The sequence below is a fragment of the Syngnathoides biaculeatus genome, chromosome 15 (assembly GCF_019802595.1).
Source record: "Syngnathoides biaculeatus isolate LvHL_M chromosome 15, ASM1980259v1, whole genome shotgun sequence".
NCBI classification, from domain to species: Eukaryota; Metazoa; Chordata; class Actinopteri; order Syngnathiformes; family Syngnathidae; genus Syngnathoides; species Syngnathoides biaculeatus.
The window spans coordinates 3,232,467-3,260,165 of NC_084654.1; the positions used below are offsets into that span (position 1 = coordinate 3,232,467).

Consider the following 27,699-nt stretch of genomic DNA (forward strand, 5'->3'; position numbering starts at 1 on the left):
AAGTGGAGGAGTTCAAGTATCGTGGGGTCTTGTTCACAAGTGAGGGAAGAATGGAGCGGGAATCGACAGACTGATCGGTGCAGCGTCTGCAGTGATGCAGACTTTGTATCGGTCCGTTGTGGTAAAGAAGGAGCTAAGTCCAAAGGCAAAGCTCTCAATTTACCGGTCCATCTACGTTCCTACCCTCACCTATGGGCATGAACTGTGGGTCATGACCGAAAGAACAAGATCCTAGATACAAGCGGCCGAAATGAGTTTCCTCCACAGGGTGTCCGGGCTTTACCTTAGTGATAGTGTGAGAAGCTCGATCTCCGGGAGGGGCTCAGTGTCGAGCTGCTTCTCCGCAGTGAGAGGAGCCAGATGAGGTGGTTGGGGTATCTGATTCTAATGCCTCCTGGACGCCTCCCTGATGAGGTGTTCCGGGCATGTCCCACCGGAAAGAGACCCCGAGGATGACCCAGGACACGCTGGCGAGACTATGTCTCTCGGCTGGCTTGGGAACACTTCAAGAACCCTCTGGAAGAGCTGGAAGAAGTGGGTGGGAAAGGGAAGTCTGGGTAACCCTGCTGAAGCTACTTTCCCTGCGACCCGGAACTTTGGGGGTTATGCGGTAAAGAAAACAAAAATTTGAAAACCCTGCTATAATGCAAGTTCCCCCATTTAGAAATCATGGAGTAGTCTGAAATCTTCATCGTAGCTGCAAGTCTACTGTGAGAGATAATCTAAAAAGAAAAATCCAGAAATCACAATGTATGATTTCTTTAACGATTTATTTATGTAATGCAGCTGCAAATAAGTATTTGAACATCAGAGAAAACCAATGTTAATATTTGGTACAGTAGCCTTTGTTTGCAATTACAGAGGTCAAAAATGTCCTATAGTTGTTCACCAGGTTTGCACACACTGCAGGAGGAATTTTGGCCCACTCCTCCACACAGATTTTCCGTGCTGTCAGTGAGAGACATGGAGTTTCAGCTCCCTCCAAATGTTTTCTATTGGGTTTAGGTCTGGAGACTAGCTAGGCCACCACAGAACCTTTATATGCTTATTTTGGAGCCACTCCTTGATTTTCCTGGCTCTGTGCTTCAGGTCATTGTTATGTTGAAAGACCCAGCCATGACCCATATTCAATGCTCTGACCAAGCGAAAGAGGTTGTTCCCCAAAATCTCACAATACATGGCCGCAGTCATCCTCTCCTTAATACAGTGCAGTCATCCAGTCCCATGTGCAGAAAAACACCCCGAAAGAATGATGCTACCACCCCCATATTTCACAGTATGGATGGTGTTCTTGGGATGGAACTCATCATTCCTCTTCCTCCAAACACGGTTAGTGGAATTATGACCAAAAAGTTCTATTTTGGTTTCATCTGACCACAAAACTTTCTCACATGACTCCTTTGTATCATCTAATCGTCAGTCGCAAACTTAAGACGGGCCTTGACATGTGGTGGTTTCAGCAGGGGAACCATCTGTGCCATTCATGATTTCAAACCATGACGTCTTAGTATATTACCAACAGCCACCATGGAAACGGTGGTCCCAGCGCTTTTCAGGTCATTGAGCAAGTCCTGTCGTGTAGTCCTGGGCATATTCCTCACCTTCTAAGGATCAGGGAGACCCCACGAGGTGATATTTTGCAAGGGGCTCCACTCCAATTGAGATTGACCGTCATGTTTAGCTTCTTCCATTTTCTAATGATTGCGCCAACAGTGGACCTTTTTTCACCAAGCTGCTTGGCAGTTTCTCTGTAGCCCTTTACAGCCATGTGGAGTTGTACAATTTTGTCTCTGGTGTCTTTGGACAACTCTTTGGTCTTGGTCATGTTACAAGTTTGAATCTTACTGATTGTATGGGGTGGAAAGGTGTCTTGATGCAGCTAACAACCTCAAACAGGAGCATCTGATTAAGGATACTATATGCAGTGGAGGTGGACTTTTAAAGGTGGACTAAAAGGTCTTTGACGGTCAGAATTCGAGCTGATGGATAGGTGTTTAAATACCTATTTGCAGCTGTATCATACAAATACATTTTTTTGAAAAAAAATCATACATTGTGATTTCTGGATTTTTCTTTTCAGATTATCTCTCAGAGTGGACACACACCTCCAATGAAAATTTCAGTCCCCTCCATGATTTCTAAGTGGGAGAACTTATAATATAGCAGTGTGTTCAAATACTCATTTTCTTCACTGTACCTCAGGACACATTATACTCGAGAAATTACGGTATTTTTTTATTGTTGTCTTTTTGACTGTTTTTTTCTGCACGCAATTATAAAATCACTATTTTAAAAAAATTGATTTTATATTTTCTTGGGTTGTCTTTGACTAATCTTTATTTTTCTTTGATCATTTTAAATATAAAAGTGGGGAAATTATGCAAGCAACTAATTTAATAGAGGGGATTTTTTTATGGCATTGTAAGCAAACATCCAGTGTTCTCATGGACAATTTAGAATCTTCAATTAATGTAACATGGATGTTTTGTGAGTTGACGAGGAATGAAGACTGCCTGGAAAAAACCCACGGGCAACTTAAGTTGATTAGGATGGAAAAACCTGGATTTACATATACTGTATTTGTGATTTAGAAAGTAAATTTTGAGTAAATCTTTGCAGGTGAATACAAGAATAGTCCAAATATGAATTATCCAAACAATGAGAAAAAGTGTCTTGAGTGGGTACAAAAATCTCTACCTGTAAAATAACGTTTTGAACAGATCTATCAACCTCTCTTTCAGAGGCTTCGATCCTTTCCTATGATGGGAGCATGTATATGAAAGTTGTGATGCCAACCATCATGCACACTGAAGCAGAGGATGTTTCGCTACGTTTTCGCTCCCAGAGGGCTTATGGCCTCCTTATGGCCACTACTTCCCGAGACTCAGCCGACACCCTCAGACTCGAACTGGATGGAGGCCGCGTCAAACTCACGGTTAATCTAGGTATCGTAGACATCCTTCTTCATCTGTGAGTGCACCACCACTCTCTTCATGAGATGGTTTGCCATTGAGTGCTAATATTTCCTTGGACCTTTTCAATCGTTTTTGTCCAGCTTCTCATCAGATACCATACTTGAATCCCTTTAAGGTTCATATTAGCTTCAGTCAGACCAGCATTATTCAATTTGCATGAGTGTCCATGGAGTTCGGGCAAACCTAAAACTACCAAAAGTTTTCATTGTACAACTACAGTGGAACCTCAAAGGGCAAATCACAATCCGTTCTGAGGCAGTGGTCCACCCACAGTTTCTTCATATTTCAAACAAAAAGGTTCCATCCGAATGATGCCATCAGAAAACAATAAAGTAGCAAAATTGTTAATTGTCTAAGCTTTTATCCTCACAATGTTCATGAGAGCCTATCCCAGCTAACACCTTCACTGAGCACGAATCAATCCTACGCTGCCTGGACCAAAGGACCATGAACCGCTACACCGTTTTATTTGTATCCAATTTGGTGCATATTTGGATTTTTATTTTCTTCACGTTCTTCTGACTCATCTCATGCAGTATACAAAAGGGCTGTGTGATATGTAAATGTCTCATGTGACATCATGAGAGACATTCTTTTCAGAACATTTTGGGCAAATGTTATCCTCTCAAAGGTTTGAGGTTCTACTGTACATTTCAAAGACGTTTTAGTCTATAGTATCACAACATTTCATTTCATTTCAATGTTTTCAAAAGTCAAGCCACAGTAACACCCATATTCTTCTTCAAAAATCTTTTCTGGAAGTCACAGCACTAAAAAGGCAAAACACGTTTCCAGACGATTGTGACGAGCCTAGGGCTTTAAAGTCTAATTTCCAAATTCCTAGAAAAGAAATGTGCTGAGACTTTCTAAGAGGTGACTTACATAATGTTATGTTTACTGACTTCACATTACTCTGTTGTTTAGTAAATCTTTTCTCTCACATTTCTCGAGTGATTTGTGTCATCTGCTGACTATGGTTTGTGGAAATTTTGGTTTTCTATGTAGCTGTCAACACCATTTTCCATTATGCTTTTGTCAAAAGATGGTATTCACCCCTTCAAAGGCCTTAAGCCTGCGGCCCGTCAGGCGAACAGCCCGACAACAGAGCCCAGCAAAACCAACAGCTGGCTGTGACCCCAAAAGCCTTTTCCATTGGTCAAACAACTCAAATTGCAGGATTAACGCAATGACTAATACAAATGATACATTGGACCATAATGCAATCACAGCAGATGTTGAGTTCTCTCTCAAGACACATTTATACATTTACAATCGTTATTTTTCAATGCCCAGTAAAGTTTCATACAAAGACACGAGCACACCCCCCCCCCCCCCGCACACACATTATATATGGATATACCCGTATTTATAAGTATATTTTAGAATAGCAAATCTGATGGCCGGGGTCCTGTGCCTCTGCATGGTGCTGGTGCTGACTGGATCGTGGCTGTTTGCTCCCACTTTTCTGTTGCGGTTGACGACACATGAAACTATCAGCCACATGGTAACCAACCCTTAATATCCTGACAGGACAACTGTCAATTTTACAATCCTGTTAGTCTATTGATGCACAAATTTAGTTCATTACTAAAGGGAAATCAGTCCAATCCATGTCTGATTTTGTGGGTTGGAAATCAAATGCAGCTGGTACTAAAAGTGGCCATTTTACTGTTAGTATTGTCTCTCAATAAGTAACGCTTACAAACTGTGGTTAGCAGTCGCACTCAACAAAACAATGGCTGAAAACACACATGCAAACACAAATACACTTACACACGCATAGCATTCCTTTCTCTAAATTAGGGCTTTTTTGTAACAAAAAAATAATGTCTTACATATAACTTTGGGAGTAATAAAATGGCCGTCTTTCTCCATGTGTACGTCCCCGGAAGGGTGGAACTTTTGTTTATGGATGTCTGCAGCTGTAACCTTGAAGGATGCAATTTCATCTGTCATTTATTCTTCCCCATCTAGACTGTATCAGGATAAACTGTAACTCCAGTAAGTTACCACTCAAGTTTCATTTTGCTTTCTATGTTGATGATGTGTTGGTCATGTTGATGCAGTGTATCAAAACTGCTTTTCTTTGTCTTTTGCACCACCTTCCACTTTCCCTTAAAGGAGATATATTTAGTATTTATTCCCCAATTAAAACAGTTTCCAGGTGGCATAATAGAGTATTTCTGACTTGCATTTGTCAAGGAGCAAGAATTACAGCAAACTTTTCTGTATATCCCCTATAAATTTACCTGACCCAAACTACACTGCTTCGAAGCAGGTGGTCTTATCTCATTAAAATTAACCACTGCTCACCCAAACCCTAACCCTAGTTGTACCAATACTAAGACAACTCAACACAGAGCGAGAGGTTAGCTACATGTTTATCGAGCCCAGTTTTAAAAAACAAAAAAAGCAAGGCCCTCACAAAGTCATGATTGTATTTTCATTCACATTCACAGTGATTGAATAAACTGCCAAATTTAATAATACTGCCTGCTATATCACAGTTCACATGTCGTAGAATTCAGTGTATTCCAGTTTTTTTTTTCATTAGCTCTGTCACAAGCAGGGACAAGGGATAGGACCCAAATGCAACGAGTGCAAAGCAAAACGTTGTTACCAGGGAACTTTAATTTCAGCCTAAGGTTAGTACACAGGTAGGTAGTCCAAAAAAGGCGACAGTATCAAAGACGTGAGGCAAAAAGGCAAGGTCTATGAAACAAGATGAGATTATCCATCAATCCATCTTCTTAGCCACTTATCCTCACAAGGGTTGCGGGGAGTGCTGGAATCTATCCCAGCTGTCAACGGGCAGGAGGCAGGGTACACCCTGAACCCAATTGCCAGCCAATCAATCGCAGGGCACATCGAGACGTACAGCCACACCTAGGGGCAATTTAGAGTGTCCAATTAATGTTGCATGTTTTTGGGATGTGGGAGGAAATCGGAGTGCCCGGTGAAAACCCACACAGGCATGGGGAGAACATGCAAATTCCACACAGGCGGGTCTGGGATTGAACTCGGGACCTCAGGACTGTGAGGCCAATGCTTTACCAGTTGATCCACCGCCACTTCCACTAGATCAGATTACTTTGAGTAAAAAAAAAAAGCATTGAATATGAAATACAAGATTTGACTATGGGGCAGCGAGGCACAACTAATTCACACAATGAACTGCCCAATAATGACATGACATACAAGGCTTATATGGATGGCAGTAGCAGATGCACAGGAGGCAGTGGAATGATCATGCACCTGACAATCTCTGACACAGTTAGCTTTCTAGCTGTATGAATGCAGCCAGATTCAGCAATGATCCACATATGGGAAACATGGATCTTAATCTTAGCAGAAAACAAACTACATGTCAATGTCACCACAATGCTTAATGGTTTTTGCAGAAAACCATGCAAGCACTGTCAGTGTGAGGAAAGGTTCCAAAACTTAAGGCAGGACATGCCTTTTTACACTTTTCTGGACTATAGCCTCTGCAATAAACAAGTCTTTCCTTTATATGTCTCATGTGGTGGTAACATCACAAAACACAAATAGCCCAAGCCTTCGTACCCCATAACATAAAATTTCAACAAAACTCAGAACAAACAGACACATTTTCAGAAATACAGTATGCAGATTTACTTGGTTGTGTAAACTCACTCTCGAGACAACCAAGATCAGATTATTTCACTTTTACAGCAGAATGTGGAAGATGAGTTGTGAAAGCTTTTTCTTTTTTGAGGGTATAGTATTTAATATTAATCTTTTCACAATTTTAAATTATCACTTCAGCTTTGGAATGAACTTTTGCATAGTAAACTATCTGTCTCCCCTCTGCGAGGGAGAAATGGCAGACTAATAAGAAAATATATGTACTGTAGTAAGTGGGAAACCATTAAAAATGTGTTTTCATATGCATGCTGAAGATGATCATTTTGGGAAGCTAACTCAGATAAGTAACAGTGATAATGGAGACATTCTCAAATGTAATAAAGAGAAATAGAATGTTGGGCTTGTGGTTGTGGAAAACTATCTATCTTTTAGTTACATTACTATACGCTGTATGTGAGAGCCATCACTGATCAACTAAAAGTGCAGGCGTGTTCCGAAGTACCTAGAGTATATTTGTCCAGTGTATTTCACTGTTTGAACCAAACCTTTGTTTCCCAGACGATTAGATTGTAAAGTAGCTTTAAAGGCATCTTCTGCCACTCTAGCTGAAATGGTGGGAAACTAAAGGATTGGTTTGGGGTTCAGAATGTCTTTAACTTTGTGATTGTTCTCAGGCAAAGGACCGGAGATGCTGTATGCTGGGCAAAAGCTCAATGATAATGAATGGCATACAGTACGTGTGGTGCGTCGCGGCAAAACCTACAATCTAATCGTTGATGATGATGTAGCAGAAGGTATTTACCTGCATAAATCTGGCCTCATTTTGTTTTTACCCATAGTAGCGATGCAATTCTGCTTTAAAGCAAACTTGCTGGCATGTGATTAGGAGTGGCTGCTTGCATCGCCCTAATTTTGTTAATTTAATTTTCTCCTTAAATCAGCCCTTTTCTGTTAGTGTCAGACAGTGTTCTCTTTTCTTTTTTGTTTTTGTCTTTCTTTTCAACCCATCCCCTGGGCCCTTCCCATCTTCAGGCCAAATGGTGGGTGACCACACACGTCTGGAGTTCCACAACATTGAAACAGGCGTCATGACAGAGCGCAGATTTGTTTCAAGCATCCCATCCAGCTTCATTGGTCATCTGCAGAGCCTCAGGTATTGAAAGTTATCAGAAGTTGTTCATATTTGTATATAGTTTTTAAATGAGTGGCACCACTCTGGAATTCCACAACGGTTATGTTGCAAAACAAACCCGACAAATTGGCTGAAGTAGACATTGAAGTTGATTCGTCAGAAATGAAACTATCAAATTACAGCAGTGCTTATCAATTATTTTTTTCTCACGCCCCCCCCCCTTGCAAGTAGAAAACAATTTGCGCCGCCGTCCCACTCTCTACCACGACTATAAATATTATCATCTGTCTATAAGATTGTTGTATGTAGAGCTCTGCTGAACATTGTATCCTTATTCACATCACTGAAAATAAAAAATAAATTAGAAAATACCTTTATTAACAGTGTTTTTTAGTCTGTAACAGAAAAGATTTTAAGCGCATCAATTTGCCTTAAATAACAAAAGTCCTTGTTTAAACTGTAAACATTTTTGGCTAACTTATTAAAGTTAAATTATTATTAAAATCAGATAAAATGAATAAATAATAACAACTTCACCTGATTGGTGCAATAAAAAAACACTACACCTAATAGCTACAACTAACACCCCCTGTGCACACTGACAATGACAATGCCACTCAAAACAAAAAAGCATGTTCCCCAGGGTCACCACTCCCTACCCCCCAGCATAGCCCTGCACCCCCCTATCCCAGTCTTTGAGAAGCACTGAATTACAGGGAACCACTGAATTTTCAAAACAATGAGCTCTATTTTTGTAGAATGTACAAGTGCAGTTTAGCATAAAATCCAGTGTATCTTGATGTTTGTGCAAGCACAAAGCTCACTGTGCGTGCTTTCACATGTGCCAAGCCAGTGTGCCAATTTGGCAGCAGAATGACAGTCTAAACTTGAGCATTGTGGAATCGTGTCTAAATCCACCGCAGTTGTCCACTGGTTTAACATGTTTTTGGGGAATTTGATCAGTTCATGGGCAGACAGATACGCTAGCTCCGTGTACACAATATGATGGATGTCATTATTAAGCTTCAAACTGTCGTCAAAATTAAATTCTTATTAATTGTACAGGCATCGTTTATTAACCATTTTGGCATGTTTGACTGTCACACAAATGTAAAAATAATACACGCACTCAGCACTGGAAAATTAATTTTGATGACGCAAGACACAATTTGCATACAGGGACGTGGATAGGGAGACTTGCTGAAAACAAGTAAACTGAATTAAATACAAAAAAATGAGGGCATTACCCCTGTACAATGTCACCAGATCGCAAAACTGAAGTATTGTAACAGAACCTTAAAATAATTCAGGGATTAGGAAGCCCTCCCCTTTCTTCCATGGGTCCCGATTTCAAACACAGTCCAGCAGTCAATTATGTAAAAAATATATACAGTATACATGCTATGATCAATAATATGATATAACTCTTTTTAAAAGTTGATTGGACAGTGGGTGTTAGAGAGGAAGATGCATGAGATAGGCTTAGATGGAAAAAGATGACACACTGTGCCAACCCCTAATGGGATAGGCCGAAAGGAAAAGAAGACGAAGTTGGACAAGTTTTGAAAGATGTTGCAACATCGTAGTACATTTTATTTGCTGTTAAAAAAAAGGGGGGGGGGAACCTTTGCACAGCATACATTGCCTAATGAAAAATATATTTTTCAAAAACATAAATTGTGAGAGGCTTGAGTGTTCCTTTTTCAATTCATACATGCAGATTGACTGCATGCTTCAATCAACTACTGTATCTACTTAACCTTTAAATGAATAAAGTGAAGATTTTCTCAATGAAATAATTTAAGTCAAAATATATCTTAAATTATTTGTGACTTTGTTAATCATCTACCTATTCAGTCAGTTTCTGCATCATTAAACCTTACTACGGTTTTGTCAATCATTTCTTGTTACAAAGGTTCTCAAGTAAATACCTTATACAGAACTCATTTGTCGATTTAGTTCACAGAGAGTCTGATTGTGCCCTATTTTTATGTTCTATTCCTTATCCCCTTTCTCCATTTCACTTCACCTTAAGACAATTCAAGCTCGTTTTTTGTTAATGCACATGTACAATTGATGCTGGCTCATCTGGTTCTGTGATTATCACATTTCTCTTATTGTCCATCACTTCACACATTTTTCCATAAAAACATACAGTATATTTTTTAAAAATGCCTATATTTTACTAAGTTTCTGTTCCTTTCCTTTTTTCAGATTCAATGGCATGCTCTACATTGACCTGTGCAAAAATGGAGACATTGATTTTTGCGAGCTTAATGCCCGCTTTGGGATACGTTCCATTATTGCTGACCCAGTCACCTTTAAATCTAAGAGTAGCTATCTCAGCCTAGCCACCCTCCAGGCCTACACGTCCATGCACCTCTTCTTCCAGTTCAAGACCACTTCCCCCGATGGCTTCATACTATTCAACTCAGGAGATGGGAGTGATTTTATTGCTGTAGAGATGGTGAAAGGGTAGGTCTGAAAATGTTAATTTCCTTCTCCTGACATCTCACAAGATCCAAAATGAGATAAACATTAAAACAATATGGTATTACAAAGATCATATTTCTAATTTTAGATTGACACTCTCATAGAGGTTTGAAAATGAATATCTACTATATAATTGTGGTATTTCTCCACTGCATTATTCTGACATTTGGAACTAAAATCAACTATCCACATAATGCACAGCAGTTCCACACCAACGCTATCTATAACAGGCACGTGCACAGCAGGACCACCTTTAGGACTTCATACTTAAAGTGCCACTGACATCCATATATACATTGTAAACTAGATATTATGAAAATTACATATAATATTATTCACTTCAATGTCTATATGAAAATATTAATATGAGCGGAGAGCATGTCATTCATGCGCAAACTTGTGGACGGAATTCTCACTCGACATCCAAGTGGTAGCCATATTGCCTGCTACATAATTTACAGCTGTCACATTGGGACAGTCGCTATTGAGAAGACACTGTACCACCTGCTATGGGAGATGAACAACAGAGATTTTCGGATTTTTCCGATGCCTCTTCTGACACAGAAGCTCATTTCGAAGAAGAGAACATCTCACAATCGAGTGAACTGACTAGGGAAATATTACCCTATATTCTAGCCCTATTTAGATGATATATGGATCACTTCTAACAAACAACAGAACCCCCGACACTAGGTATGACAGTATGTAGAGTACTCATTTGCAAGCGATGATATAGCTGGGGCCGGCCGCGAGCGACTGAAAGAAGGATTACGTCCCCCCAACTATTATTTTTTCTAATGGCTCGATACACACCTACCTGTCATTTGGAACCCACGAAGCTCTCATCCTTTGCACCTGCGCAATCCATTTTTCATGACGAAGTCTTTTGGAAAAGTGTGAAGAGTGAATCCATCCTCCCGAGTGTTCGAGCAATATCCAGCAATACAACAACACACCATTTTGGCTAACATGCAGAAAAAAACAGCTACTTTCACGATGGTAAAACGGTATAAACACACAAAACCGCCAGTGTGTGCTTCATGAAAAAACGTCATTTCCTGCTTCTTCTCCAAACGAATGCCTCGAGAGGATTTTCAAGGTGGGAGATACAAAAATCCATATACGACAAACATCATGACGTGGTGAAAAAAATCGATGGGTCCATTCCGGCTGCCTTATTTTCATTAAAAACATATGAAAAATCATGCTTTAGGTGTCAGTAGCCTTTTAAGGGAGCATACATAAATGTTAAGGAGGCATCATGTGACAACATCCAGTGAAGAAAATAAGTATTTGGACACCCTGCTATATTACAAGTTCTCTCACTTAGAAATCATGGAGGGGTCTGAAATTTTCGTCGTCGGTGCATGTCCACTGTGAGAGAGACAATCTAAAAAGAAAAATCCAGAAATCACAATATATGATTTTTAACGTTTTATTTGTGTGATACAGCTGCAAATAAGTATTTGAACACCTATCAGCTACAATTCTGACCGTCAGAAACCTGTTTGTCCGTCTTTAAAAAGACCACCTCCACTCCATGTATTATCCTGAATCAGATGCACATGTGGGAGGTTCGTTAGCTCTATAAAGACACCTGTTCACCCCATACAATCAGAAGGACTCAAACTTGTAACATGGTCAAGACCAAAGATCTGTCAAAAAACACCAGAGACAAAAATGTACAACCCCACACAGCTGTGGAAAGGGCTCCGGAGAAATTGCCACGCAGCTTGGTGATAAAAAGTCTACTGTTGGAGCAATCATTAAAAAACGGAGGAAGCTAAACATGATGGTCAATTTCGGAGTGGAGCCCCATGCAAGATACCACCTCTAGTGGTCTCAATGATCCTAAGAAAGGTGAGGAATCAGCCCAGGACTACACGACAGGACCGGATCAATGACCAGAAAAGAGCTGGGCACATCGTTTCCAAGGTGACCCTACGTAATACACTATGCAGTCACTCACGTTTGACGAGCGCGACCGCGCTCGCGCGCCTCCGTGCTTGCAAATCTGCACAGTCGAGCATGAAAACTCACGCGCGTAAAATTTTTACGAGTAGAAATAATAGATATTGAAAGACGTCGGTTATTTTGTGTAGTCTTGACATTAATTTACGTGTTTATTTCATAAACGTTGTTAACTAAACAAGCCTGGTCCAAAACAACCAGTATTCACCTGGAAACAGGAAATGCAAGTTAACCGTACTGAGCATGTACGGAAATTAGGCCAAAAGCGTATGTTCAGAGCTGCTTCACGTACTGCGAGCACATTTACTTCGGAAGTCATCAACATAATGAGCCATGTCAAAAGAAATTCAGTTACATCAGGAGTGTTCATTGCATTGATCACGAGGCAGTGTGACGGCGTGCCCTCCCTAAAAAAAAGACATTTGACTATCATCCACCTCGTCGTTTGATTCAGGTCCGGCCAATACGTCGAGCACGTGCACATAAAGGCGCATTCTCGCAAGCCGGCCTCTAATTTAGGGCAGTCCCGCTATGCGTGCCCCACCACAACAAAACATCACGATTGCCGACAGTAATGTTTGTTACAATGTATCGCTAGCTTGTTGCCACTCACGGCAATTATGTTGAACTAAACTTTCAGCATTTTCAAAACATTGCGGGTATAGAGCATTTGTGTTCAATCATTGACAAGCCAGAGCATTTAACTTTTCTTCAGATAAAGTTTGTCAGATCAAGAATTTTTATTGCTGAATAATTTTAAATACTGTTTTATATCATGTTCTATTAATATCAGTTGAAATTGGAAATTATCATTTCTGAGTTTGAAATTTTAGTTATGTATTTCTTTATTTTATTTTTTATTTACAGTTATGTTATATTAATCCAGTCAATTATTTTAAGGTCTTGAGAGTCCATCCTGATTCACACCCGCAACTTTATCTGCGAGCATGACTGACCACACCCATACATTTTTCAAATTTGCGTGACTGCACTATGATGTCATGGTTGGAAATCATGCATGGCACGGAAGGTTCCCCTGCTTAAACCAGCACATCTAAAGGCCCGTCTTAACTTTGCCAATGACCACTTGGATGATATAGAGGAGTCATGGGAGAAATTTTTGTGGTCATATGAGACCAAAATGGAACTTTTTGGTCATAATTCCATTACCCGTGTTTGGAGGAAGATGAATGATGAGTTCGATTCCAAGACCCCATCCCTACTGTAAAGCATATAGGTGGTTGCATCATGCTTTGGGGGTGTTCTTCTGCACCTGGGACAGGATGACTGTACTGTATTAAGGAGAGGATGACCGCGGCCATGTATTGTGAGATTTTGGGGAACAACCTCTTTCCTTCAGTCAGAGCATTGAATATGGGTCATGGCTGGGTCTTTCAACATGACACAGCCAAGAAAACCAAGGAGTGGCTCCGTAAGAAGCATTCAAGGTTGTGGCGTGGCCTAGCCAGTCTCCAGACCTAAACCTAATGGAAAATCTTTGGAGGAAGCAGAACCTCCGTGTTTCTCAGTAACAGCCCAGAAACCTGTCTGATCTAGAGAAGATCTGTGTGGAGGAGTAGGCCAAAATCCCTCCTGCAGTGTGTGCAAACTCGCTGAACAATTACAGGAAACATTTGACCTCTGTAATTGCAAATAAAGGCTACTGTACCAAATATTAACCTTGGTTTTCTCAGGTGTTCAAATACTTATTTGCAGCTGTAACACACAAATAAATCGTTAAAAAAAACACTGTGTGTATTCACAGATAACCATTTAACTTGTCACAATTTTTCTCGCTAAATATAGTTTCAAGTGTAATATTGACCTGAAAATTCCACCAGATGTTGGCAAAGACAAAAAAAAAAAAACCATACATACAAAGAAAGAAGAACAAATGAGATCAGAAATTAAGTTGTGTGTAAAAATATGAAATGAGCAGGGAAAGAGTATTGAACACTTAATGGACAGCAAATTTATTTGTATAACGCATTTCATACATAAGGTAACTTCATGTTCTTTACATGATTAAAAGCATTCAAATACAAAAATAAAAACATGTGAAAATAAAAAGTACAATTAAAACAGCTTTTAGTCCAAGAAATATCACTGGAAAGTGGAAGTACTCTAAAACACATGAAATTTTTTTTAAAACTTTCACACTTGGGGCCACCACCATGCTTCACTGTTTATGTAGTGAAATTAGTGTTTCTTTGTTTTAAACTTTTCTTTTCATCTTTTCTTTGAAGCTTAAGTTTAGTAGTTCTTTTTCCTGATCTTTATTATTTTCTGTTATGCCAAAGAAGTGGAAAGAAATATCGTTTCTCTTTGATCGGATGTCGATTGATATGACTGAGAACTCGATGATCGATTGTTGCTGTCTCAGTCCTTGACAGAGAGCGCTCAAGTGCCTTGTCGTCAGTGCACATTGTGTCCGGAAGAGAAACGCATCACGTTGTGAATTCATGTCTCTTCACTTTGCGCCTTCTGTCATCAACAGCTTGAACTATAGACAAGCGATGTATACTGATGACTCTAAATTGACCATAGGTGTGAATGTGAGTGTGAATGGTTGTTTGTTTCTATGTGCCCTGCAATTGGCTGGCAACCAGTTCAGGGTGTACCAATGACAGCTGGGATAAGCTCCAGCACTCCCGTGACGCTTGTCAGGATAAGCTCTTGAGAAAATGGATGGATGTTTCTCTCTTATTATTTACACTTATTCACAAAAACGTTTTTGATTACTTTCCACCAAATCTGAACTCTAATAAAAATGCAGGTACCAATGCACTTAAAGTACCTTAGTGTCATCCATCCATCTTCCACTGCTTCCACTGCAAGGACATTTTAACCACCTCGGCGACCTCAACACCCAGAGATAGACGAGCCCGCCTCAGAGAACCCAGACTCTGCTTCCTCTTGGAATGGCGTGTTGGTGGAATTGAGGAGTTCTTCGAAGTATTCTCCCCACCGACTCACAACGTCCGAGTTGAGGTCAGCAGTGCCCCATCTTCACTATATATGGTTTAGAGGGTACTCTGTTTCTCCCTCCTAAATCCCAGATGGTGGACCAGAATTTCCTCGAAGCCATCCGGAAGTCTTTCTCCATGGCCTCACCGAGGTCCTCCCATGCATGGGTTTTTTGCCTCAGCGACCACCTAAGCTGCATTCCGCTTGGCCAGCCGGTACCTATCATCTGCCTCAGGAGTCCCATAGGCCAGAATTGCCCGATACGATTCCTTCTATAGCTTAACGACATGTCCACCAATGTGTTCGGGGATTGCCGCCACAACAGGCACCAACCACCTTACGGCCACAGCTCCGATCGGCCGCCTCAACAATGGAGGTGCGGAACATCGTCATCTCAGACTCAATGTCCCCTCCTTCCCCGGAACATGAGCAAAGTTCTTTCGAAGGTGGGAGTTGAAATTCCTTCTGACAGGGGAATCTGCCGGCCGTTCCCAGCAAACCTTCATAATACATTTGGGCCTGCCACGTCGCACTGGCATCTTCCCCCACCATCAGAGCCAACTCACCACCACGTGGTGATCAGTTGACAGCGCCACTCCTCTCTTCACCCAAGTGTCCAAGACATACATGCCGACAGTCCGATGACACACCACAAAGTCGATCATCGAACTGCGACCTAGGATATCCTGGTGCCAAGTGCACATGTGGACACCCTTATACCTGAACATGGTGTTCGTTATGGACAACCCGTGATTAGCACAGAAGTCCAGTGACACAACACCACACGAGTTCTGATCGGGGTGGGGTGGCGTTCTTCCCAATCACGCCCTTTCAGGTCTCACTGTTATTGCTCAGATGGGCATTTAATTCCCGCAGCAGAATGATGGAGTCCCCAGAGGGAGCGCTCTCCAGCACTCCCTGTAAGGACTCCAAAAAAGGGTGGGTATGCTGAACTGCCGTTTGGTGCTTAGGCACAAACAACAGTCAGCACCCCTCCCCCTAACTGAATGGGGAGGGAGGCCATCCTCTCATCCACCAGGGTGAAACCCAACGTACATTACCTCAGTGCTTTAGGAATGAAATTTCTTCATGAACTGTCAAACTACTGGGTCCTAAAAAAAATGAGACAAAAAATATTTCTTGTTAAAGTGAATGATAATACGAGAATACCCAATACTCTCTCCTCTGCTGTGGTTAAATTTATTGATGGGAGCCAATAGAAAGTTGCAAACATGTCTAAACAGCCCAAACTGTCCATAACACGTGATGACAAAAGAGAGGAAAAATGGGAGACGGAGAGGTCAGCTTATTGCTACTTTAGGTTTATGCCATTTGGTGTTGCAACAAGTTTCCTCGCATGATGTGTTTGGCAGTAACAAAATGAAGAAAATCTTCAAGTTTTTAAATTTTGTGGCATGGCATGTGCGCTAAAAGCAATTTTAAAACTATTACGATTCAACGTTTTTTGTAAACGTATATACTGTATATCCTTGATAGGGCGGGGCGCCATTGAGAATATTGCCTCCAAGGCCACATTGACTAGGGGCCAGCCCTAAGACATTTTATGGTGACTGGGGAACCCCTGACCATGGCCCATCACAGCTCCGACTGTAGAGGTGTCCCTAGGCTCCCATCCCCATTGGGACACACTCGACATCCATCGCACATTGTGCATAGACTTTTGACATTTTTTTTTCTATAGATGCAAATCTGTAGGTTCTTTCCCTTAAAATGTTAATATAACCAAATATACAGCAGAGTGGTTACTATTTACGTCATCTTCATATTGAGTGTAAAGAAACTGTACTGTATTCACATTCACTTTTGTTTGTGGAGACCATAAACAAGCCATTATTTGATGATTGTAATGTTAATATATGGAAACTAGAAGTTTCTTAGACTACAATAAACCAAACAAAATGTTATGAAAGCCAGTCGTGTTGAGTTAAAATTTAATTTGAATAAATATCTATCCTGGTTGTTGAGCATATTTAAAGTCAGATAATTGATTGTTAGTAAAAACCTTTTTTTTTTAATCTCAAGGACTTTTCCGTCAAGTTATACATCATCGACAAAATGTCACAAGATGAAATTCTTACTCAAATGAAAATCTTCTTGCCTGCAGATATATCCATTATGTTTTTGACTTGGGAAATGGACCTAATCTCATCAAGGGAAAAAGTGAAAGGGCCCTTAATGACAACCAATGGCACAATGTGGCGATCACCCGAGACAACAGCAACACCCATACACTGAAAGTAGATGCTTCGGCAACAACTCAGAGCATAAATGGGGCCAAGAACTTGGACCTGAAAGGTATGAAAAGAGGCTATTTGCCACAATCATAGTTCAACATTGATGAATCCACCTTTCTAAAAAAAATGCCAGAAAATAGGGGAGCATTTGAAATGTCTTTTTTGATTGAACACAAAGTTTATTAGCCTGCGGCGGTGCAATAGGATGGTTGTTTAGCAAATCTGCCTTGCAGTTTAAAAGACCTGGGTTCAAATCCGGCCTCTCGGAGTGGAATTTGGGTGTTCTCCCCATTCCTGTGTTGGTTTACTCCTGGTTCTCCACTTTCCTCCCACATCCCAAAAACATCCATGGTCGTTTGATAGAAGACGATAAATCAGACTTAGGTGTGAATATGAGTGTGAGTGATTGTTTTTATGTTCCCTGCAATTAGGTGGCGACCAATTAAAGGTGTACCCACGCCATTCGCCCAGAGTCAGCTCCAGCACCCTCACTCCCCTTGTGCGGATAAAATTTGAGGATGGATTAATCCGTCTGCTCTCAAGGAGGACAGCAAAAATCTGAAAAATATGTAATTCAAGGATTTGGACATTATCATTTGGGATCATTTAGGCAGCACGGTGGTTGACTGAGTAGAGCTTCTGCCTCACAGTTCTGAGGACTGGTGTTCAAATCATTGCCCCGCTTGTGAGGCGTTTGCATGTTCTCCTCGTGCCTGCGAGGGTTTTCTCAGGGCACTCCAGTTTAACTCGCACATCCCCAAACCATGCAGCGTAGTTTAAGTGATGACTCTAAATTGCCCATAGCTGTGAATGTGAGTGTGAATGGTGGTTTTTTTCTATGTGCCCTGCAATTAGCTGGCAACCAGTTCAGGGCGTACTAATGACAGCTGGGATTTGCTCCAGTACTTCCGCGACCCATGTGGGGATAAGCGGAGAAAATGGATGGATGGCTGGATTCATTGTTTACAGCTGAGGTCTCAAACTAGCAACACTTAGGCTGAAACGGCCCGTGAAACAATATTTTGTGGCCCCCACGTTAATATGAAAATCTTATGTTAATGTGGCCTTCGATTTTTATCTGAATGGCACGCTCACAATGTCTCGTGCGGAGCTGATGAATCTTCCAGTCATAGTGGGTTATATGGCTCTCGAGGTCATGATAATGATGATGGAAGTAAAGAAACACATTTCAAAGAATGAAAGTTAATATTTGTGTGGACAGTTTTATGAGTAGTTGTGCACACAATTTCTTTACAGTAGTGTCCTTGCTCATCATTTTTTTGTGTAAAAAATAAAAGAAGTAAAACAAATGGAGAACATTGGAATTTTTTACAAATTTTTAATTTAAATTGCACGCACATGCATGAGTGCAAAGGCTGCGGCATGATCTCAGCCAGACTCTGCCTCGGGCGGCCCCAAGGTTAAATGAGTTTGAGTCCCCTGGTTTAGAGGTTAAACGATTAATCAATTATCAAAATATCAGAGTAATATGACAATCAATTAGTTGTCGATTAGTCAATCAGTTGTTGGAGCTCAAGTTATTAATTAGTATCATAATGTATTCTAATCATGATCTTGGATTGAAATGATTAGATGTTTTCATTTTATCTCTTCAGGTGACCTTTTCATTGCTGGACTGGGTCCTGGCATGTACGGTAATCTGCCTAAACTTGTGGCTTCGAGAGAGGGTTTCCAAGGCTGCTTGGCTTCTGTGGACCTAAACGGGCGTCTGCCAGACCTCATCAGTGACGCTTTGTTTCGTAGTGGGCAGATTGAGCGTGGATGTGAAGGTACACGGTTCCTCAGGTCTGAGCCTGACTTAGACTACTTCAACATAAACTTCAACTCCAGCACCTCATTCTACCGGTTCAATGCAAACAGTAGCACCAAAGCCTTGAATCCATATGGACAATCATCCATCTTATTAGGTGTACTTGTTGCCTCACTTCAACTCTACTAAGGTAAAGTTTAGCTTCAGACACCTCCTCCAAAAAATGTTAAAGAGGCCACATTGGCTGGTTTCTGATAGTGGACTTTTAATCACCAATACCATACTACCATCACACAAAAAATGACTAGGTGCTTTACGTTGGTAATGATTGTGAATTGTATTAATATATCAGAGGATACTTAATGGTATCAGATCTACATAGCAACACTAAAAATTCTTCATGTATTGATCTGACACACAGGGGTGTATCCTTCCATTGAACTATTTGTTGACCGAGGGATCCATGCTAGGGAGCAACAGAGCCCGCAAGTGCTCAGGGCTCTTGGACAGTTGTTTGCTTCCACCCAGCATAATTTGTTGTCCCTGCTGACACATGTATTGACATAAAAAGATAACAACTACAACAAACAAACTAACTAACTAAAGGTACTTGTACATTATAAACAACCTTACACAACTTTAGAGAGTATTAATGCTTATCTACTAGATTTAGGGTTAGGGTTTTAGTATTATGACGGGGGAATTTTTTCGCATTCTTTTCCAATTGGAATTCAAAATTGTATAAAACAAAACTACTTTAAATTCACAAAACCATTTTGTCAAAAAAAAAAAACATTCCGTTAATTTATTTTATCCCATTTATCCTGTTGAGGTTTGCGGTTGAGCCGAGTCCGACCACAGCTGACCATTTTGGTCTACTCATGAGTCACTACTCTCGAAGACAAACAATTCACACACACACGCACACCCACACGCACACACACACACACACATGAACACCCACACACGCACACACTTATGGGTATGTTAGTGATCAATTACGGGAACCCAATTAACGTATGCAATTTTGCAATTGAAAAGCACTACAAATCATCAGTCATTCAAATCTGTCAGTTCCACTAATATTATGATGACTATATTATTTAGAGACACAGAGTAAGAGAGTGAAAGAAGTAGTTTCTGACCCATCGCACACAGCAAACAGAAAAAATAGTATATGTGATTTACTTATTGTTACCCTACATAGTTGATCTCAAAAGTACCCTTTTTGCTTTAAATGATATAAAAATGGTCAATCTCATTTCTGATGAGTCATTTACAGCATCATATTTTCAATAATTTTGTGAATGTGCCTTACAAATTCAAATTGAATGTGTTGGTGAAAGCTCCCCAATAAATGTCGTTGTACAATGTATTGCTTCTGGTATAGGGTCTAGTATGAAATATATATAAATATATATAAGGATATATCATACCGTTTTAAGGTAACCTTAGCACATGCAACGTTTAAAATTTCTTTCAACTCCAATTGGACCTTTCAGTACAGCAGCTTGTTATATTATAGCTGCATAAAAATGGGCTTTTGAAACATTTTGCATGAACAAGAAAATGTCCTCATAGCAAGATGTTTCCATTCTGTGTGAGTTGTGCTATCTTTTACGGCTGTTTTTTGTCATTTTCTTAAGCTTCTGGATCAGCTTCCTTATGTTGTTCTTGTTTGCATGGAAATCATCTTCTGTAGAGTAGTTTTATTTTTTTTGCCTGCCACATCATTCAGCTGGGCAATTAATGTATTTTTTTTTTTTGTGGCTCACAGACTCCCATGTTAGAGAAAAAAAATATTGAATCTATTAGCATCAAGTGACAATGTGTACTTGTCTCACTGTGGCAGTCTCAAATAGGTTGATAATGCTGTTATTCATTGTATAACAATAAAGTAATGGAGGATTGATTCATTTTCTAAAATAAAATCTCATCAATCACAGTTTTTGGGTGTTGTTTAATGTCCATGGCAATCTACTGACTCATTTTTGTGTCCTTGCATGTGTACATTTTTCTCAGCCAATTAATGCATCACGATTTTTAATTTAAATTGCATTGTCATCAACTGCCTAGACTTGAAATTGCTTTGTTTTTTCAGCTTTCATGCCATTATAAAGCCCATTAATGATATTTAGTCATAATGTGACCAATTTGAGTCAGAACATGTAAATATTGTACACTTGAACTTAGCTATATTGGATGAGGTCAGCAAGCAGGGATTTTTTTTATTTAAAGAAATAAACTCCCTTCCAAAAATATTGAAATAAATTTATGAACTGAAAACACTAAAGTTTGACATAAAGCAATGGCTACAGAAACAATATCAAAAGATCAGCTGTTATTTTCATATATGGATATCTGCCTTTCTGATACACAGCTTGGAAGAACAAGTTTTTAATCACTTGCTTGGAATAACTGCAAAATTTTTGCATTGTTCATATGTGATTGTTTTTGCAGGATTTCACCACCTTTCAGTTGTTGCTTGTTTTGAGAAAGGCAAGTGTTACTCACGAAGTATAATGATTGATATGGCCCATCTTAACATATCCCACTTCTTTCACCTGATAAACTAATTTGTTGTTCTATGGCTCATTATTTTGTGGCATGATTTAAGGACCCTGCAATCATTTTGGATTGGTCTTTTTTTAAAATTAGGAGACAATCGTAGCTGTAGCTTTCTGAGTTCACGTCTCTGCTTTGATTAAATTTGTGAAGATTATTACCACCTTTTGGCACAGCAGACAATTGGTTCGCAACATGTGCCTCATAGTTCTGAGGACCCGGGTTCAAATCCATCCTTGCCTGTATGGAATTACCAGTTTTTTTTCGGTTCCTGTGTGAGTTTTTCCGAGTTCTCTGGTTTCCTCCCATATCCCAAAAGCATGCATGTTGTATACATTAGCCGTAGCTGTGAATATAAGTGTGAAAGGTTGTTTGTTTATATGTGTCCTGCAATTGGCTGGCGACCAGCTCAGGATGTACCCCTCCTCTTGCCCAGAGTCTGCTAGGATAGGCTCCAGCATCACTGCGACCCGAGTGAGGACAATTAGGAAGCAATATGAATGGATGGAAGATCTTTCCGTATGTTTTGCTCAAGAAAATTAAACTGGTGGTCATTTCTAATCATATTAATCAGTTTTAGAGGCCTTGGTAAATGCCTAATTGACCTGGGAACACCACTTTTTCATTGCCAGGTTTGCTATGCCGCCACATTTTTGTTTGACTTCATAGGTAGAACTGGAGACCAAATTTGCTGCAACAAATGAATGAACTATATAAATTATATACTATACTATATATATACTATACTATTATAATACCAGCTGAAAAGACCAGAAAATATCAATGGATTTCAGCAATTACACAGGATGGATGGTGCCAAACGAAATACACACGTCTGTGTAGCGATCATTTCAGGTAGGCATTATTCTCAATCTCAAATTATCAAGAAGTATTTATAATGCCAAGTTGACTCATTAACCGTGCCACAGAGAGGTTTACGGAGCTTAACGTGTGGTAGCAATACGCTTCTGTGTACGGAGGAGACGACTCCCTGTCCTAAAAAAAATTTCCAATCATAGTTAATTAATGCAAGTCTGTGTGAAACCAGGGGTCACTTATTTAAATAGTGGTATTTGAATTGAAAAAATCTGAGTAGACCCATCACTATGTGGGATTTATTCCTGATCGAGAATGGATCCAGTAATGAAGTATTTTTATGCATCCAGACTTCTATACACTTTCAAACTCTTCTGTGTAAATCCATCCATCCATCCATTTCCAGGACTTTTCCGGGCCGCGGGGGAAGTAGCTTCAGCAGTGATACCCAGACTTCTCTTCCCCAGCCACTTCTTCCAGATCTTCCGGAGGGATCCCGAAGCGTTCCAAGGCCAGCCGAGAGAGATAGTCTCTCCAGCATGTCCTGGATCGTCCCTGGGGTCTCTTTCCAGTGGGATATGCCCGGAACACCTCACCAGGGAGGTGGCATCCAGGAGGCATCCAAATCAGATGCCTGAGCCACCTCATCTGGCTCCTCTCAATGCCGAGGAGAAGCTCCTTGAGACTGAGCTACTCCCGCATGACCGAGCTTCTTACCCTATCTCTAAGGGAGAGCCCAAACACTCTGCTGAGAAAACTAATTTCGTCCGCTTGTATCTGGGATCTTGTTCTTTGGTTCACGACCCACAGCTTGTGCACATAGGTAAGGGTGGGAATGTAGATCAACTGGTAAATTGAGAGTTTCACCTTTCGACTTAGCTCCTTCTTTACCACAACAGACCAATACAAACTCCGCATCACTGCAGACATTGCACCGATGAGTCTGTCGATCTCCCGCTCCATTCCTTGCTCACTCGTGAACAAGACCCCAAGACACTTGAACTCCTCCACTTGGGACAGGATCTCATGCCTGACCCGAGGGCACGCCACCCTTTTCATACTGAGGACCATGGTCTCAGATTTGGAGGTGCTGATTCTCATCCCAGGCGCTTCCCACTCGGGTGTGAACCGCTCCAGTGAAAGTTGAAGATCACGACTTCGTGAAGCCAACAGAACCACATTATCTGCAAAGAGCAGGGATGCGATGCTGAGGCGACCAAACTGGACACACTCTATGCCTCAACTGAACCTAGAGATTCTGACCATAAAAGTTATGAACAAAATCAGTGACAAAGGGAAGCCTTGGCAGAGTCAAACTGTCATTGGAAATGAGTCCGACTTATTGGTGGCAATGCAGACCAATGTCCCATATGAAGAAAAACACCCCCAAAGCATGATGCTACCACCCCCATGCTTCACAGTAGGGATTGTGTTCTTGGGATGGAACTCATCATTCGTTTTCCTCCAAAGATGGTTAGTGGAATTGTGTCCAAAAGTTCCATTTTGGTCTCATCTGACCACAAAACTTTCTCCCATGACTCCCCTGTATCATCCAAATCGTCATTGGCAACCATAAGACGGGCCTTGACATCTGCTGGTTTAAGCAGGGGAACCTTCCGTGCAATAAATTATTTCAAACCGTGACGTCCTAGTGTGTTACCAACAGTCGCCTGGAAACGTGGTCCAAGCTCTTTTCAGGTCATTGACCAAGTCATGTGGTGTAGTCCTGGGCTGATTCCTCACCTTTCTAAGGATCATTGAGACCCCACAAAGGGATATCTTGCATGGGCTCCACTCCGATTGAGATTGACCATCATGTTTAGCGTCTTCCATTTTCTATTCCATTGTATCGATTCCACTGTATCATCAAAATGGTCATTGGCAAACTTAAGATGGGCGTTGACGTGCTGGTTTAAGAAGGGGAACCTTCCGTGCCATGCATGATTTCAAACCATGACGTCGACGTCTTAGTGTATTACCAACAGTCACTTTCGAAACAGTGGTCCCATCTCTTTTCAGGTCACTGATCAAGTGCTGTCATATAGTCCTGGGCTGATTCCTCACCTTTCTAAGTATCATTGATATCTTGCATGGGGTTCCACTTCGATTGAGATTGACTGTGATGTTTACCTTCTTCCATTTTCTAATGATTGCTCCAACAGTGGACCTTTGTTCACCAAGCTGCGTGGCAATTTCTCCGTAGCCCTTTCCAGCTTTGTGGAGTTGTACAATTTTGGCTCTGGTGTCTTTGGACAGCTCTTTGGTCTTGGCCATGTTACAAGTTTGAGTCTTACTGATTGTATGGTGTGGACAGATGTCTTTATGCAGCTAACAACCTCACACAGGTACACCTGATTCACGATAATACATGGAGTGGTGGAGTTTTAAAGGCGGACTATCAGGTCTTTGAGGTTCAGAATTCTAGCTGATAGACAGGTGTTGAAATACTTATTTGCAGATTTATAACACAAATAAATCATTAAAAAAATCATACATCGTGATTTCTGGATTTTTCTTTTTGGATCAGGAGTCCCCAGACTATTTTACCCCAAAATTTACTATTCTAACTTTTCTCGTGAGCTACCGACGAGTGGGTGGGGGGGATGATGACGATGCTCCCAATGTTATGTTATTAATGTTATTTGATTGTTCATATGTGAATTGTGCCATTGGATGGAACAACCAGTCATCCCTCACTCATTGAATCACATTGCAAAATGCCACAAACTGAATAGCTGTATGCTATAATTTAAATTTGCATTGGATTTTTTTTTTTTTTGCGCAATGCAGAATATCTGTGAAGAGACTGTAATAGCGGTGCACAATTGCGCACGCGTGTAGTTTAGAGGGAAGATTGGCTGATTTATTTATTTATTTATTTTTTTGACACGCCGTCCCGCGATCGACCAGTCAATTGCGATCGACGCATTGAGCACCCCTGTTTTAGATTATTTCTCTCTCAGTGGACACGCACCTATGAGGAAAATTTCAGACCCCTCCATGATTTCTAAGTTGGAGGATTTCCAATATAGCTTCGTGTTCAAATACTTGTTTTCTTCATTGTACATCCCCAAAAACATGTATGGCAGGTTCAGTGAAGACTTAAAATTCCATAGAGGTTTCAATGTGAGTAGGACTGGTTGTGTGTTTCATGTGCCCTGCAATTGTTTGGCAACCAGTTCATGGTGGACCCCACCTCTCACCCGAAGACAGCTATAACAGGCTCCAGCACACCCGGGACCCTAGTGAGAAACATTGACTTTTTTTCCCCTCAGTGAGTGTTGTATGGGGCTGTAGTGCTACACCCTGTGAGGGAGGACAGGACAAGAATAGGAGAAAAGGCATGCAGGACAAGTGTCGTGAACCCAGCTGTACAAATGCAGGATCGGGCACAGGGGTTTCACCCGAGAGCAGCACAGTGGATGGAACAGAAGCTTACTGTTGTTGGATGGAATAGATGGAATTGTGATCAAGATGATTAAAGCTGACTAGGGCTTACTAAATTTGACTGGAATTAGCTAATTAAGCCTTCCTGACTAAACACTTTAAATGCCAATCTTAAATCTTCTAAGATTATCCTATAAAACATTTCTTAAGCCTGAGGTGCATTCAGAGTGGATTCATGACAATTTTTGTGTCTGAAACGGTCAGGCTAACAATCTTAAATAATGGACATTCAATATTTATGTCTTCATATGAGTTGGGAGACCCCGAGTTATGGTACCGTGAAATGTGATGTGGAACAGAATATGGCCAATCAAGACTCATTGTGAGTCAACAAAAGAAAATGACGGAATAAAAATAAGTACCTTTAACCAAATGTTGTTTTTGTACAAAATTGGGTTCCGAAGATGGCAAGAAATATTTCCAAAGCAAATTTTTTTTAGTAAAATGCCATTTCACAGCAATGAACCTCCAGCAACCTTGAAGAACATTGGAGAAACATCTGCGCAAAGCCAAAAGTATTTTTCTTTTCTTAAGATTTAGAGTTCAGCGGAGGAACGGAATATTTGTGTGGTGTTCTCTCTTTGAGATTATTGAAGCACACCAGACACAATATAATGAAAAATGATAAATGCCAGATTTTTCTTTAACTGTGAGGTATGCCACAGATCCAGTAAAAAATTTAAGTTTTAAAAAGTCCTCATATGTGTACCAGGGCTTTAATAACTCAAAAGAAGACTGCACAAATATTAAATTCTACAGGTCATTATCACATACTCACCTCTTATATGATTGTGTGTAAGGTTGTGCTCTTTTGAGAGGAAATTATTATTCCTGAATAAGGGTCTTTTAATACTTTTCTCCCAGGCTCTGCAATGTAAAACAAACTCCTTAGCTTGGTTTGATTTCATATACAGCCAAGTACTTTTGCTTCAAATTTTAGGCCTTTTCTGTCATTCACCCTGGAGAAAGCATAATTTGAATCACGTTCAGATTAACCTCTTTCCCAACCCCTTAAAGGTAGAGTCTGGAGCTTTGTTTCTTGCAATTTGAAAATACGTTAGCTAGCATTTATTTTTTATCAAAAATCTCCAAACTCAAACTTCAATTAACAAACGCATTTTTCATTTTTTGAAAAAAACATTTAACGTGATACTTATTGCACATCCACAGGTAATCAGTGAAAGGCAGAGATCATTTTACACTTGAGACTATATGAGTTCCGAAATGCACGTTATGGAAACAATGAGCCCCAGCTCAGTATCAATGAATTGCTCCAACTTATCATAAAAACAGATACAGTATACCTCTGATATATCATGCTTTTTCCTTCACAGTCATGCAAATTTTTATTTCAGTTGTCCATCTTGTTATTGTCTTTTATACTGTTTGTACAATGTTTTTGTGTTATCCATTGCTCTTGCTCCATCTCAATATATTATGTTTAGGCCTTAAACACTTATATTTATGACTGAAATTCTTGCACTCAGTAAGACTAGTTGAATGCACTCACACAAGCATGTCACTGACGCTGACTCACACATGTCAGTCAAACTCATTCGCACAACAATGGCACTCACCCATTCATGTCACTGACACATACGTCAGTCATGTACATGCCCACGTCTGATTGGCTATGTAACTGTAGACCATTGTCAACTGCCAAAAGTACCAGACCATCACTACGGGGATAGCTGGCAG

At 40.5% G+C, this 27,699-nt stretch overlaps 1 protein-coding gene and 1 long non-coding RNA gene across 7 annotated transcripts in view; one reads left to right on the forward strand and one right to left on the reverse strand.

The window, feature by feature from the left end:
• The window catches only part of nrxn3a (neurexin 3a), a 189,936-nt gene that overhangs the window by 117,844 nt on the left and 44,393 nt on the right, over positions 1–27,699 (forward strand). For 5 of the 6 annotated variants that reach the window (XM_061843922.1, XM_061843919.1, XM_061843920.1 and 2 more), the window contains 6 exons: positions 2,742–2,945; positions 7,259–7,378; positions 7,617–7,737; positions 9,931–10,191; positions 17,273–17,463; positions 19,019–19,192. In XM_061843922.1, the coding sequence (XP_061699906.1) occupies positions 2,742–2,945; positions 7,259–7,378; positions 7,617–7,737; positions 9,931–10,191; positions 17,273–17,463; positions 19,019–19,192 (1,071 nt within the window). Of the gene's footprint in view, positions 1–2,741; positions 2,946–4,949; positions 4,977–7,258; positions 7,379–7,616; positions 7,738–9,930; positions 10,192–17,272; positions 17,464–19,018; positions 19,193–27,699 lie in introns of all 6 variants that reach the window. The other variant, XM_061843918.1, reaches the window with a different exon arrangement.
• LOC133513294 (uncharacterized) overlaps positions 1–27,699 on the reverse strand; it is a 64,957-nt gene that overhangs the window by 30,635 nt on the left and 6,623 nt on the right. The gene's annotated exons all lie outside the window — the stretch shown is intronic.